Below are 16,265 nucleotides of genomic sequence, written 5' to 3' on the forward strand. Positions count from 1 at the left end.
AAAAGTGAAATGTACACTTCCCATATGAGGCAGCAATCCCAATCCTGGATATTTACCTAAGAAAAATTAAAAGGTGTGTTTACACAAAAACCTGCACTCAAATGTACAGCAGCTCTATTCACCGCCAATAAGAAGTGAAACAACGGAAAGATCTCTGGACTGGGGATGGATAAACAAACATCGCTGTATGGACTATCACTCAGCAATAAAAAAGGATCCAACTTTGAAGACACACTACAATGTGAATGAATCACAAATACACAATGCTAAGTGAAAGAAGTCACACTCGAAAGGCTGCATACTGTTTGGTGCCATCCATGGAACATTCTAGAAAAGGCAAAACTATAGGCACAGGAGGAGGGAATGAGGACCAAAGGGCAACATGATTGGACTGGCGGAGTGTGGATATGTTCTGTGTCTTGATCACGGGGGTGATTACATGACTGCATGCGTTTGTCAAAATTCATAGAGCTGTATACCAAAAGCAGCAAATGTTACCATATGCAAATAAGGAAAATAAAACAGCAACAGGTACGCCATGAAAGGTATGAAGACGGATTTTAAAGCTCCTGGCCCTCCTAGCTGCCTTCACTATAATTCCACACTCCCTTTTCCGGTAGGTGGTAACTGAGAGGGCAGAGTGGATTGTTCTAGATTCCCATCACATGCTGCTGCAGTTGGTGAACAGGTGACCATATTCCCTAGTTGGTTCTCAGGCAGTCCCAATTCCTTTTTCTTCAGCTCATTCTCCCTTTTCTCAAGAAGAATATACAGCCTTGGCATTCTTTCTTGTGCTTATTCATTTAATATAAATTTCCCTTTGGTTCCCTCTTCTAATTCTTCACTGAGAAAATGAAAGGCAAATTGTATTGTGTGTATAACATGACTGAAGGGCCATTCAGGACCTCCACTTCCTGCCAAGGGACATCCCAGACTCTGCACCCAAGCAAATAGGGTTGAGAGCATTGCTTTTCTAAGTGTAGTCCTGGACCAGCAGCATCACCATCACCTAGGAACTTGTGATAAATGCAAAATCTCAGGCCTGTCCTAGAACTGTAGAATAGGAATCTATTTTTTAACAAGAGGTCCAGGAGATTCACATGCACATTAAAGTCCAAGAAGTCCTGTTTTAGATTTAAGTGTTCATCTTAGTGACCTGATAATTTATGTTCCCACTAGATGTTGTGGAAAGAACAGGGCCTTCGGTCTCAGTTGATCCTGACCCTTACTCCACTGATTACTAGCTGTGTGTCCTCCATCTAGACGATACTAAGTGAAAAAGTGATGCTAGTTATAGAAGTGTACCACCTTTCTGACCCTCAGTTTTTCTCATCTATAAAATGGAGATATTAATATCAACTTTATAGTGTTGCTGTGGGGGTTAAATTATAAAATATAATAAAACAACACTGTACCTGGCCCATAACCTAGGTTTTATATATCTGTTGCCTCATCCCAGCCAGTTAACTTACCCAGCCAATTCAATATTCATCCCATCAATTTACCTAACCAATTCAATACTTGTTGCCAGAACATTGAAGTCAAATCCAGTATCAGGTGAGACGTTTGAAGGAATTAAATGGACTGGGGTAAATGGCCAGAGGAAGAGGCAGATGACTTTGGTAATCGCCTGTTTTGGAGGTATACCAGGTCAGTGACTCTCAAAGTTTGTTCCTTGGAATAGCGTCACTTGGCAACTTGTCAGAAATGTAAACTCTGGAGTCCTACCTCAGACTTACTAAATGGAAACTCCATGATAGAGCCTAGCAATTTATAGTTGAACAAGGCCTCCAGGTGATTCTGATACATGCTAGTGGGACACTGCCAATAACAACAAAAACCTGCATTATCAGCCTTTGTTGAAGACCTGGTATAAACAAGCAATATTTAGAGAAATATTGGAAAGCTAAGCTGTTCCTCCATCTTCTACAAGTAAGGTTAAAGAAAGTGTGGTTAAAGTAAAAAGTCAGGTTTTTTTAAAAACTCAGTATTAAAACACATTGGTGTGTGAAAACATGCCTGGTTTGGTTGTAATGTGCATGACCAGCAATTTGCCCCTAATTCATCCAACGAATTCATTCAGCAGTTAGTAATAGTGCTCCTGTTATGTGTCAGGCATTGGTCCAGGCTCTACTAATAGAATAAAACCTTCTTAAGTGATGCAACCATCACTAGTAATTGGTTGGTTAATCAAAAATGTGGGTTAAAGGGCCGGGCGCGGTGGCTCAAGCCTGTAATCCCAGCACTTTGGGAGGCCGAGACGGGCGGATCACGAGGTCAGGAGATTGAGACCATCCTGGCTAACAGGGTGAAACCCTGTCTCTACTAAAAAATACAAAAAACCAGCCGGGCGAGGTGGCAGGCGCCTGTAGTCCCAGCTACTCGGGAGGCTGAGGCAGGAGAATGGCGTAAACCCGGGAGGCGGAGCTTGCAGTGAGGCGAGATCCGGTCACTGCATTCCAGCCTGGGAGACAGAGCGAGACTACGTCTCAAAAAAATAAAAAAATAAAAATAAAAATAAAAATAAAATAAAAATGTGGGTTAAAGATGGCATAAAACATGAGACACAAATGTTTTACTTTACTATCAAATGTATAAACAATATGTATTTGCCTATCTTTTGATATAAGACAAAAACTTTTTAAGTTGCTAGTATTGCAGCTTATCACATCTATAACAAGCTATTTTATTATTTTTAGTCAAATTGGAAAGCTAAAAGACATTTGGAAAACAATTTGAATGCAGAATTCTTCTAGATTATTCAGAATATTTAAATATTATTTTAAAATTGTCTTGGTGACATTCATTGAATAAAAATTCATTTTTAGCTTCTCACATTTATTTTCATCAAGTTACATTTAACTTGGGTTGCATAGGAGCACTATCTTTTTTAAGCACTCATATTCATCAGTTTATGTAATATTGAGCTGAATGATATAATAAGTACAATTGGCATATACAGATTTGGGAACCCTCCCAATTGACTACTGGGAAGTATAACAGCCCATTCCCTCTTTGAAACAGAACTAACTGCATAGGAACACGAGAGCTCAGTCTATTTACTGCAAGAGTTCTCCACGCTGTGGGGAACAGTCAGTATTTATTAAAGAAGGAATGGTGAACATTGGTTAATCCAGTGATTAGGTTAAGTGGAAGTTGGTTATAAGAGTCTTTATCAGGATTGTTTCAGGGGAGCCAACAAATAACTTATTTTTTAAGATAAGTTGGAGCAGACTTGATTATTCCTGTAATAAGGCCACTTTAACTCACATTTCAGCTTGCTTTCTCAAGTGGAGATTATTGAGTTAAGGTTGGCCGGTCTTGGCTATGTTTAGCTCACAGAAGTTTACTACTAACAATGATCATTCATTGAATGCTTGAAAGCTGACATTTGTAGTTGTTTTCTTTAAAATTTTTTACCCATGAAGGCTGTAGTAGTTATCTAATGCCACGATAGTGCTTCATAACAAACCAGCTCCAAACTTGAATTAAAAGAGCCAGTTGTTATTTCTCACAAGTCTATGAGTTGACTGGAAAGTTCTGCTGATCTGGGCCAGTAGGCTGATCTCAGCTGGGCTTGCTCATGTGTCTGCAGTCAGCTGGTAGGTCAGATGGAGGCTGACTGGTCAAAGATGATCTCATCTGGGACTACTTACTTCTCCCTATAACTTTTCATCCTCTGGCCCATTAGTCCAGCTTGCCCCATGGCAATGATAGAGTCTTCAATCCACCCCCACTTCCCCTCCAAACTGCTTCCTCTGAGCTGTGCTTTGTTGCCATGCCCTCAGTTCAGGGTGCACCATTCTAAGAAGCAGTTGCATTTCCTCTGCATTCCATATATGTAAGACCCAAGGCCACCCAAAATATTTATAATTATATGCTCACACATATGTGAATATCTTTCATAACAAAATGCCAGGAAAAGCTTTGCTTCATCTGAAGGATTAGCTTGTTGATTCTGCATGGAGAATGTTAATCTTGTAGCTGACTCTGTTTTCTTGGTCACTTTGGCTGTCAAGGAGCTCAGCATCCGATTCTCAACTGAAGTAGCCGTCCTTGACCTGCCTGTCACTGATCTTGATCTTCTATCTTCAGTTCCATTTTCCTTGATCTTGATATTTATTCACTTATATTTTTCTATTGGCTTATATATTTTACCTGAAAGTTGCTGAAAATTATTTAAAAAACTATCTGGTCTATATATACTTAAATAATTATAATTTCCATTATAACACTGAGTTCACAATGGGACAATCAAAGGTGGATTTGATTAGCCAATACTTTTACCCAATGATAGAGTATTGCAATCATTCAGTGGAAAGATCATTTGATAACTTCTACTAACTCTGGAATATTTCTGTTTTTGTGGGTTAGATTAAGGCCTCTTAGACCTTAATGTGCATACGAATCACCTGAGGATCTTGTGAAATTGTAGCTACTGAGTCAAAAGGTGTGGGACAGGGGTCTGATATTGTGGAGTTCTATCAAGCTCCCAGGTGATGCCAATGTTGCTGGTCCTCAGACTGCATTAATAATCGCACAGGTGAAAGTATAATAATAAGACCAAAGCTATGATGACCAGTGCTGTGACATTTAGAATTGATTCACTTGTTTCAGGTAATATGTGTGCAATGGATCCCAGAAAAGTGAGTTCAAAAAGCAGATAAATCTGTGCAAAATGGTCACCCCTGTACTCCAGGTTGTGATCATCCTCAATCAGTGGCATCAACTTCACATTTGTTTAAAAGCTGGCTCCTAGCGGCTCTTTATGTTTACAGACCTGAGTTTCCACCCTACCCATTTATTTTGTGATGGCCTCATTAAGAGTAGATTCCCAGGAAATCACTCAGTTCAACCTCCCATCCAGGAAAGGGAACCTCCCTCTCTCCTGCCACTGACAATGGTCCATAGCAACCTGTTTGATATCCATAGATGGCAGGGACTCACTATCTCCAAGGGAGCCTCTTCCATTAAGGAATGGCTCTTATGAAAACAAAGTTTGTTGCTGAGTCAAAATCAATTTCCTTGTAACCTCACCCATTAAGCCTATTCTGCCATCTGCAGCATTTCAAGTCTGCTCTCAAGTCAGCCTTCCCCACACTGCAGAGAGCTGCTATGACTCCTTTCTCCTCTTCTCTGGTTAGACCCTCTCAATCCTTCATTTGCTCTGCTTAAAGGTCTGTATTTTTAGACATTTTACCACCTTTTTCTGGGAGTGGCCCAGTTGGTCAATATTCTCTTAAAAAATGGTGCCTAGGCTGTGTGCGGTGGCTCACGCCTGTAATCCCAGCACTTTGGGAGGCCGAGGCAGGTGGATCACAAGGTCAGGAGTTCGAGACCAGCCTGGCCAATATGGTGAAACCCCTTTTCTACTAAAAGTACAAAAATTAGCTGGGTGTGGCGACATGTGCCTGTAATCCCAGCCACTTGGGAGGCTGAAGTGGGAGAATCGCTAAACCCAGGGAGGCGGAGGTTGCAGTGAGCCGAAATCGTGCCACTGCACTCCAGCCTGGGTGACAGAGTGAGACTCGGTCTCAAAAAAAAAAAAAAAAAAAAATTGGTGCCTAGTACATACCCCCTAAAATTGAAAGCAGGGTCTTGAATAGATACTTGTACACCCATACCCATGGTCAGAACAGCATTATTCACAATAGCCAAAAGGTAGAAGCAACTCTGGTGTCCATCAATGGATGAATGAATGAATAAGCAAAATGTGGTCTAAAAATACACTAGAATGTTATTTAGCCTCAACAAGGAATTCTGACATATGCTACAACATGGATGAACCTTGACGACACTGTGCTAAGTGAAATAAGCTAGGCATAAATGGACAAATACCATATGATTCCACTTATGAGGTACCTAGGGTAGTCAAATTCATAGAGACAGAAAGTAGAATGGCGATTACCAGGGGCTGGGGGTGGGTGAGGAAGGTAAATGGGTGTTGTTATTTAATGGGCATAGAGTTTCAGTTTTACAAGATGAAAACGTTCTGTAAATTTTTGCACAAAAATGTGAATCTATTGAACACAACAGAATTAAAAATTGGTTCACATGGTGATATTTATGTATATTTTACCACAATTCCAAAAAATCTCCAGCCCAGAGCTGGCCAGACCCCTCTAGATGTGTTAAGTCTAATGCAGAATATGCTGGGGCTATTATTTTTCCTTGACTGCCAACCCCTACATTCCTCAGACTGTGAGCCCTGCCCTTCCTAGTAGCCGCATTACATTACCTGTGTGGTCTATTGAAAACCAACCCCACAACTGCAACTTCTCTTCACATGAATTTCTGCCAAACTATCCTCAAATAGAATAATTCACTTCTCTAGTTTTCATCTGGCTTTTAAGAAATATTATCACTTCAGTGGAGGAAATAACCATCTTTTGGAAATTAAACTTTCTTCTTTATAGTCATTCTAAGTTTTCTATGTCTTAGCCTTCCTTCCAAAAGCAAAAAGAACCTCTGATATTGCTCTGAAATAATTTCTGAATGATGCTTTTGAAAATCTATGTATCAGTAAACCTGTGTTATGACTAATATCTAAGGATCTAGAAATGTATAGTTGGTACTTGTACCAATATTTCTGTGCTGAAGCTAATATTTCTTCATTTAGTCATCCTTAAGTGCTCTTAGCATAAAGCAATAATAAAAACAACTATTTATCTTCCCAATGGGAAATCAAACATAAGCATTGCAATGATTCACTTTTGATGTTCTTAATAACTTCTAATTTAGAGGAAACCATCAGTACAGAAACCACTGGCTTGAGAACAAAAGTGTCAAATACAGACACAGTCTTATAATTTATTTGGGACCATTAACCTGAACATGAAATATGTAATTCAAAGCTCTATTACTTTCATGTCATTGGCAGGTGCAATCACCTTTCTTTGACTCTCACATTTATGTATGTGAAAATTTGAAATTTTCTCAGATAACTAAATACATTTAGCTCTCGTTTCTCAAGTTCCAGCGACTACTTTATCTTATTTATTTATTTGAGATCTGGAGGCATGCGTTTGGAAAAGCTGAGTGCAAATGAGATGAAAGGTACTCACAGAGAAAACTGTATTGTGGTGGTTTCCAAATACTACCTGCTTCTGGAAGTGTAATTTCCAGAACCTTTCAGGAGATGAAAAGGCTTGTAAGTGCTCAGTCATATTTTGCAATTATAGAAAATTGTTAGTTGCATTTAAATCAGTCGACTGTACAAATGGACCAATTTGGTTAAAAAAAAAATTCTATCCCAGAATATCTATAGGTTAAGTCATTCAAGTGCCATTCACAAGAACAGACGACTCACTGTATCAGCGCCACAAAAAAGGAGGATTAGTGAATCATTTACAGTTGTTTTGAGAATGCCAATTTAATAGCAACTTACACCCAGCTTTTTTTTTTTTTCCCTGAAAAGACTGAACTCTAAGAAAAAAGTACATTTTGTACGTAGGACTTCTCCCACACTCTAGCTTCACAAAGAACATTTGATTTTAACTAAGGAGTAAAATGTAAATATTAGTCCTGTAGTTCCTAGATTTTGCATCTAAGTGTTTAGGCGACTTTCTGTGATTGGTTTGGTAAAGGGCATGTGGACACATAATTCTATTCATCCTGATGGTTTTCCACATAATGACTATAAAACAGGACTGGGGTAGGAAGGGCAAAATCATAACTACTTGGGCTCAAGATAAAACCAAGACAATGTTTAACACGTGCTCATACAAAATCACTGTTGATAATACAAAAAATTCATAGTTCTGGTTTCAAAAAATTAATCCAGATCTCTTGTGTACATAGGATGAAGCTTTGGGAAAAAAAAAAAAAAAAGCTGGATCTACTCAATTTATGCTTGAATGAGCAAACTTGTGGCCTGGTTGTGGTTGCTGTAACTATACCCTGATTTTTCAGTGTCTGTTACGTATAGGTTGGTGTTTTTTTTTTTTTTTTCCTTGTAGAATATCTTGTGATGTGATGTGGGAGAATGATGTTGTGCTTCCTTAGAGAGCTGGCTGGACAGAGTTCATGGGAGGCACTAACCTTGTGGGACACGTGAGTTTCATTGGGCTCTACTGGAAAGCGGCAAAAAAATATCATATCCGTGGAACAGGATTTGTGAACCTTTGTTAACGTCTCTGCAATGTTCAAACAAGGAATAAGGAAGATCTTAACGGATATTTTGTATGTGCCTTCTCTACAATTTGAACCTAACTGGAATGAAGAATGGGAGGAAAGAACTACTTTCCTATCATTCACTCTTAACATCTACACCATCACCATTCCTTCCAAACACACTCTCCACCCAGCAGTGCTGAAGACCAATATTGCCGTGTTGCCCACCATATTCTTGGCACCATACAAAATACCTGGCAACTCAATAACTATCTTCCCCAAGATTTAAGAAGGAAAATTTTCAAACATAGAAAAATGTCGAAGAATTTTGCAGTGAGCACCACTGTAACACCTAAATTCTACCATTAAGACTTTACTGACTGGGTACGGTGGCTCATGCCTGTAATCCCAGCACTCTGGGGGGCCAAGGCAGGAGGATCACCTGAGGTCAGGAGTTTGAGAGCAGGCATGGCCAACATGGTGAAACTCCATCTCTACTAAAAATACAAAAATTGGACACGTATGTTGGCGTGTGCCTAATCCCAGCTGCTGGGGAGGCTGAAACAGGAGAATCACCTAAATCCGGGAGGTGGAGATTGCAGTGAGCTGAGATGGTACCACTGCACTCCAGCCTGGGCAACAGACTGAGAATCTGTCTCAAAAAAAAAAAAAAAAAGACTTTACTATGTTGCTTCAGCATGTATCTACCCACCCAGCCATCCTCTCTGATCCCTCTAATTTTGTATGCATTTCAGTATAAGTTGCAGATATCATTCCACTTCCCTGTTAAATGCTTCAACACTCACATAACTGGAGTTGAATATCTGTTCACAATTCTTTCTTTCTCTTTTGAACACCTAATGAAATACGACAATCTTAAATGTACTATTTAATAAATTTTGACAAATGCATACACCTGTGTAGCCCAAACACCTATCAAAAATATGAAACATTACCCCATAATGCCCCCAGAAGAGCCTCAAGCTCATCCCAGTGAGTCTCTACTCCCATCCATCCACCCTCAAAATCACTCTTGTGATCTTTTTTTCACCAGTTTTGCCTGTTCTGGAACTCCATTTAAATAAATTCATACAGGATGTAGTCTTTTGTGTCTAGCTTATTTCACTTAACATAATATTTTTTAGATCATCGATGTTACTGCTTATAATAGCAGTTCACAATAAATATTGATTAGCTTATTTTAACCGCAGTGTTGATTAACCAAGGATTAAGTTGATTAGATGTATTTAAATACAGCTAATATAGCTAGAATATCTCTTATAAAGCCTCTGCGGGTTCAGAATATAGCAATATGTTGTTGACTAGATAAAGGTGGGGCAAGTTTTCTGGGTAAAGAAAAAATGAGGCATCCATCATCTTTTTAGAATTAGAGGAAAAGATATCCAAGGATGATGTTTTGAGCACACAAGACGGGTGAGATAGTAACTGACCACAAGCCTCTCCCCTTCTCTCAGGTGTAGGTATGATAGCTAAAGATGGCATTTTCCACAGGAATGTTTTTCTGGAATATTCATTTACACTTGGAGGCTATACCCCAAAGCAGGATAAGGCTCGACCAAGGGGGAATCTCTGTATTTCAGTTCTTTCAGCAGCAGTTCCTCATTCTCTAAGGAGGGGGGCTGACAACTGGCTTCAAGGAAGCAGAGTATAGAGCTTCCACTCAGTGTCTGTTGTGGTAAACGTGACTGGCTTTTTGGGGGAGTCCCAATTATTTGGAAGAGCCCCAACTGAAAATTTTCAAAAGAATTCTCTAAACCCACAACTGCCTTCTCTAAAAGTGGGTTCCCAGGCTCAGGAAGGTGTGGGACTCTGTGCTGTTTGACATGAAAATTTTGTTTATTAGTGATTTGACATTCATGTTAGGTTTAATCAGGTAGTTTTCACCTCTCAGAATCTATATTTTCTTTCCTATCATTCAAATGGGCTAAATTCACTGGTGGACTCGAGGTGACACCAGCTTGCACGTGGCCCAGACTGCAACTGGTGGCACTTGCAACCTCAGGTAGCCCTTCTAGGTGAAGCCAGGTGGAGATCTAAACACTTCAACTAAAGGTCTGGCTCTGCAGCCTCTTTCCTGAGAGCTGTGTGGGGCACAAGGCACAGAATTAAAACAGGGTCAGACACAGCGAACTCTAAGGAGGGTGCACTTTGAGATCACACCAGCCTTTTTCAGCACCATTTTGCTTTTTTTTTTTTTTTAGATGGAGTCTCGCTCTGTCGCCAGGCTAGAGTGCAGTGGCATGATCTCAGCTCCCTGCAACCTCCTCCTCCCAGGTTGAAGCGATTCTCCTGCCTCAGCCTCCCGAGTAGCTGGGACTACAGGTATGCGCCACCACGCCCAGCTAACTTTTGCATTTGTAGTAGAGATGGGGTTTCACCATGTTGTCCAGGATGGTCTCAATCTCTTGACCTCGTGATCCACTCGCCTCGGCCTCCCAAAGTGCTGGGATTACAGGCGCGACCCACAGCGCAAGGCCCATTTTACTTTTAAACCGTTATTTAGCACCCAAACTCAGGGATACATGGAAGTATAAATTATAACAGGACAGATAAGTGGGGAGACTGATGTTGATGGAAACTTCAGTGAGAAAAGTGTAGATAGGATTACAGTTGACAACTGGATGCCTTGCATTTAGGATAACTGGGAGAAGGGAGGCTGGGACACATTGAAACACCCAGGTTGTTGCTGCCTACCCCACTTGCTAACATGACCAGTCTTAAACCTGCTCTGTTCTTAGAAACCTCCCTTCCAAAACGTGGATTATCTCGCCAGTGCTCAAGATGGGACACATTAACACTAAGTAAGCACTTTTCTTAGGAGCATTTCTTAGGCTGTTAAAATGCCAAGACTCCTAACCATCCTTGGTAGCTTTGAACCTATGTAAAGAGGTCAGTTAGCTGCCCTAGTTTATTCCTCAGAATGATGAGATCTGGCACTGAAAATGTTGTTCATACTGAGCCTCCCATCAAATGCAGTAAGTAGATAACCACAAACACCCACCCTTTTATGCTCATAACTCAGCATGTTGGAAACTATTTTCCCTTGACCTATTGCCAGCCCATCACGCCCCATACTCAGAACTCAAGTCCCAAACCGGCCGCTGAACAGTCACGCTTTTCTGCAGGACATACCCAATGTTAGGGCCAAAACTTTGTCCACCCTTCAAAGGAAGTCGATGTTTCCATATAAAGGCCCCCTCAAATGCAACAGCAAGCCCGTTGGGAGAGGGGTTGGCAGAGGCTACGGCCAGCCCATGGGCTTTCTTCGACCTTGATTATGACCGGGAGTGTAGATGTTAATTGCCAGGCTTGCCTCAAGGTGGAAAACAGTATCGGTTTCCACTGCCACCCCAGAGAAGGCAAGTTCCGCGGCTGGCGGTGGTGGGGACACGGTCCCTTCCAGGCCCCTTGCCACCCAGAGAGCAGCTCGGAGGCCGCCTACAGGTGCAATACCGGCACTGCGGCCGGGGCGGCGGGCCGGGGAGGGCTTCCAAGCCCACCAGCATCTCCGCAGGCCCTTCCCAAAGCCTGAACACGGCCCCGGCGTGCCCACCGCCTTCTACCCCCGGTTTCCCTGCGCCTCTGCCCCGGCGCGGTTTGGAAAGGAAGCTGGGAGCCCTCCCAGGCTCCGCAGACTCGGATTTGGGAGGGAGTGGGGCGCGGCCGAGGCTTCCCCTCGAATCTGCGGCAAGCCTGGCTCCAGGAAAGTTTTTCAAAGTTCCCAGCAGCGTCTGCCCAGGTCGCCTCCGCGGGGCGAGCAGACGGCGGCAAGCGCGCCAGCCTCGCCGCCGCCTCTGCCGCCAGCAGAGCGCTCTGGGCGGCTCGCTCGCGGGAAGCGGGCCGAACTCCCGGCGGGCAGGCAGGCCCTCCTCCCGGGGCAAAAGCCGCAGCTGACGCAGGCGGCTCGGAAGGCGGAAGCTGCCCCGCTCCGACCGCTCCGCCAGCGCCGCGGCGCCTACACCTGGGGCCCCGACGCGCGGGCAAAGGCTCCCGGTCCCGGGCGCCCGAGGGGGCGGTCCCCGCTGGGGGCCTCCACGCGTCCCTAAGCAACCATCCCTTCCAAGTACCTCCCCGCACTCTCCCTTCCCTCCTGGCCCGAAGCTCCCGAGAACAGGGGTTGCTGTGGGGCCCCGGTATTTCTTTGCCGCCCTAAGCATCCACGAGCCCCCGACCCCTTCCAAGTTCCTCCCCGCACTACCCCCTCCCCAGCAACGTGAAGGGGAGGGGCGTGTCCTGGGTGAGCACGCCCTCTCATGAATATTAATAAGGGCGCATGCGCCCTGCCCGGCGTGCTGGGTAGAGGTGGCCAGCCCGGGCCGCGGCTGCCAGACGGGCTCTCCGGGTCCCTCTCCGAGAGCCGGGCGGGCACGCGTCATTGTGTTACCTGCGGCCGGCCCGCGAGCTAGGCTGGGTTTTTTTTTTTCTACCCTCCCTCCCCCTTTTTCCATGCAGCTGATCTGAAAGGGAATAAAAGGCTGCGCATAATCATAATAATAAAAGAAGGGGAGCGCGAGAGAAGGAAAGAAAGCCGGGAGGTGGAAGAGGAGGGGGAGCGTCTCAAAGAAGCGATCAGAATAATAAAAGGAGGCCGGGCTCTTTGCCTTCTGGAAAGGGCCGCTCTTGAAAGGGCTTTTGAAAAGTGGTGTTGTTTTCCAGTCGTGCATGCTCCAATCGGCGGAGTATATTAGAGCCGGGACGCGGCGGCCGCAGGGGCAGCGGCGACTGCAGCACCGGCGGCAGCACCAGCGCGAACAGCAGCGGCGGCGTCCCGAGTGCCCGCGGCGCGCGGCGCAGCGATGCGGTCCCCACGGACGCGCGGCCGGCCCGGGCGCCCCCTAAGCCTCCTGCTCGCCCTGCTCTGTGCCCTGCGAGCCAAGGTAGGAGCCCCTCTCCGGGCCTTGCTCCCAGCCATCCTTTCCCTCCCCTCGCGGCGCCCTGGGCGGTTGAGCCCCGCGAGCAGGCTCGGCAGCCTTCGAGCGCCCGACTCCTCGCCCCTACGCCGGAGCGGCTGCACCTGGGCTGAGCGCGCCAACTCCCGGGAGCCCCGGCCTCCTGAGGGTGACCCCTCCAGGCCGGGCAGGGGCGCGTTCGCTCCGCTCTTGCCCCCCGGGCAGTCGTCGTCGTCGGATTTCTTCCGCACTCGTGCATTTTTTTTTTTTTTTTTTTTTTTTGCCCCGGAATCATGTTGAGTCCTTGAACCTAGTTTTGCAAAATTATTTTCACTCGGCGCGGAGGGCTCGTCGGGGCGGGGAGTGGGAGGGAGTCGCCACCTCTATACTCGAAGAAAACAGCTTTCTCCGGCGCTGACCTTCCTCCTTCCCTCGCCGGCAGGTGTGTGGGGCCTCGGGTCAGTTCGAGTTGGAGATCCTGTCCATGCAGAACGTGAACGGGGAGCTGCAGAACGGGAACTGCTGCGGCGGCGCCCGGAACCCGGGAGACCGCAAGTGCACCCGCGACGAGTGTGACACATACTTCAAAGTGTGCCTCAAGGAGTATCAGTCCCGCGTCACGGCCGGGGGACCCTGCAGCTTCGGCTCAGGGTCCACGCCTGTCATCGGGGGCAACACCTTCAACCTCAAGGCCAGCCGCGGCAACGACCGCAACCGCATCGTGCTGCCTTTCAGTTTCGCCTGGCCGGTGAGTGACGACTCGGGAAGGAGGCCAGGCGGAGACTCACACCCGCGCCTGGCCGAGCTTTGCTATCCCCTGCTAGAGGGATTTAAAGGGCTTTGGCTTGAAACTCGGCGCTAACGGGGGAAATCTCTAGGGGTGGCGGTTGGGGGAGCCGGGACACTATAGTTAGATCTCGACCGGGGTAGTCGAGATGGGTCCCATTCCTGCTGCTGTTTGCCTAGTGCACAAAAGTGGGGATCCCAGAGGGGTTATGGGACCAGGCTCCTAGGAAGGCCGGTGTAAACTTGCAACTTGAAGTTCCCGGAGTAACCCTCCCGGCCCCAAGCCAAGAGGTCGTTGTAGCTGATCTCTTTTCTTAACTAATTAAACCTGGTGCGCCGTGGAAGGCGACTCGGCGCAGTTCTGGCCTGCGAACGCCGTCCAAATTGGCAACCTCCCCTTTCCCGTGAACGGCCGGGAGGGCGGGTGTGTCCTTCCTGGAGGGTGTGGGGGAGTCCGTTTCCCGCTGCTCCCCGGGAGATTTTAGTGTGTGCGGGGGCGCTCTCCGGGCTTGGCTCAGGGGCCGGGGGCGGCTGCCGCAGGAGGAGGTTCTTGGGGCCCTCACAGGAGCTGTAGACCCGGGAACCCCCGCCCGCTGCCGGCCCCTTCCTGCCCCCGCCCCCGAGTGGTGTAGCTCTTGTGGCCTCACTTCCAGCGGTTCCCGGGCTCTGGAACAGCTGTGTTTGCAGACTTCCCCGGGAAGGGCGGGTGCACGGCCCCCGCAAGCCTTCGGGGGCCGTGCCAAGGCCTGGAAGGGGTGGTCTTCTGGAGGTGGTGCCTGCGGGTGCAAGTGATAGACCCTCATCCTCCACCCCATTCCGCCCCCAAAGCAGCTCGAGGCCCCGGGCCCAGCTGGCAGATCCTGCAACGAGGCCCTTGCAACATCCCAAAATGGGTGGAAGGAAGATGGGTGCGATTGCAGAAGGGGAGGAAAGGGAAATGTTGGGGGTGTGCCCTCTGCCTGGCTCCCGCTGTCCAGGAGGCATGACTCATTGCCAAGACTGGGGTTTGGCCTAGCCTGTGCTGGGAGGGTGGGTGGTGAGAGGGGGAGCTCGGTGCCCCAGAGGATTGCTTACCACCACGTGCTCTAATGGGGTGCACTCTGCTGCCTCCTGTCCGCCAGCTTTGGCTGTGATTCTGGGAGGAGACGAGAGAGGGGAGAGTATCAGGCTGTGACTGTGTATGAAGCTTGGGGTGGCTCTTAAAATCCACGTTTACAGGAGCTGGCATTATAAGGTGCCCTCCGCTGTGGGTGAGATAAGACACTTATCAAAAACTGCCATGAAAAAGGGTTTATAAAAAAAAAATTAAAACCAACACTACTGTATGTGAAGCTCTCTTGAGGTCCAAGGACTGCTTCTGTTGTGGGATTTCATTTTTACCAAGAGTATTTATCTTGTTTGTTAATCCCCTATTAGGGAGAACTTTAAGCTAAAGAGCCTGGCTACCTTTAAATCTGGCTGGGCCCAAGCTGACTGTGAATACTCAGTGCCCTTGAACGTGTGTTTGAAGTTTAGGGGGAAGGGGCCTGCAGGTGGTTCCACCCTCCTGCCGGAGGATCTGTCTGGAGCCCCTCGCTTTTCACAAGACCATAAAAGGAATCTTATTAGTGATGTGGAAAAGCAGCAGCCTGGCTGAGGCTCATTTTGGAGAGTAGGGTCAGAGGGATGGCTAGCATGAAAACAAGGAGGCTTGCTCTAGTCTAGGCTGGCCAAGGAAAAGTGACCTAGAAGGTGCGTCTGTCCCCTTTTGACACTTGGTCAGCGAGTGCTCAATGGAAAAGGAGCGGAAATAGTGTGGGAGGGCAGGAGAAGCGATTGATTTGCATTTGCTGGTGCTCTTCTGTGGTTTCAGGCCCCACGGGTCACCAACCATGAAATAGACTCTCCGCTTTTCTCGAATGGGGGAAGACCAATGGGGCAACGCTGAGAATGTGGTTCTTTTGAAGTTGGGACAAACACATGTATCACAAGTCTCCACCCTCATGCCCCAAAAAGGCCTGTGAAACATAAGCTTTACTTCTCAAGAGAAATTGGAGTTTAGGTGTGTTTGTTTTTCTGTATGTGGTTGGAGAAACGGCACAGTCCATAACTTTCAAGAATGATTCCAGGCTGAGTATAAACGTAACTGAAACACTTAAGTAGCTGAGCAAGTATTTAAGTAGAGAGCACAGCTTCATTCAGTTTGGCAATTAACTATGTCTTTTAAAACTGATTTCCTTGAATAGGAAATAAATGAACTCAGTACAGAATTCAAGAGATAACAAGAAAAGGATATATGGTTAAAAACAAAGCAAAACTCCAAACCACTTTCGTCTCCCAACCCCTAGCAGGCACAATTACCATTTGCATGAGTCCTCCCAAATTTGCTGACGCTGGGTGTCAGCAAAGGGTGCAGGGGTAGGTCAGTGTAGAAGGTCATGTAATTCATGCCCTTTGTTTGGAATTATGACCCCATCC

General features: G+C 46.3%; 1 protein-coding gene across 2 annotated transcripts in view; it reads left to right on the plus strand.

Moving 5' to 3' along the window:
- Positions 1-12,460: 12,460 nt before the first annotated feature.
- JAG1 (jagged canonical Notch ligand 1) overlaps positions 12,461-16,265 on the plus strand; it is a 36,248-nt gene continuing 32,443 nt past the window's right edge. For both annotated transcript variants that reach the window (XM_005568349.5, XM_005568350.5), the window contains exons 1-2: positions 12,461-13,010; positions 13,465-13,770. In XM_005568349.5, coding sequence (XP_005568406.1) covers positions 12,930-13,010; positions 13,465-13,770 — 387 coding nt within the window. In that variant the 5' untranslated portion in view covers positions 12,461-12,929. The remainder of the gene's footprint in view (positions 13,011-13,464; positions 13,771-16,265) is intronic.

Source organism: Macaca fascicularis, chromosome 10 (genome assembly GCF_037993035.2).
Source record: "Macaca fascicularis isolate 582-1 chromosome 10, T2T-MFA8v1.1".
In the NCBI taxonomy this organism is placed as follows: domain Eukaryota; kingdom Metazoa; phylum Chordata; class Mammalia; order Primates; family Cercopithecidae; genus Macaca; species Macaca fascicularis.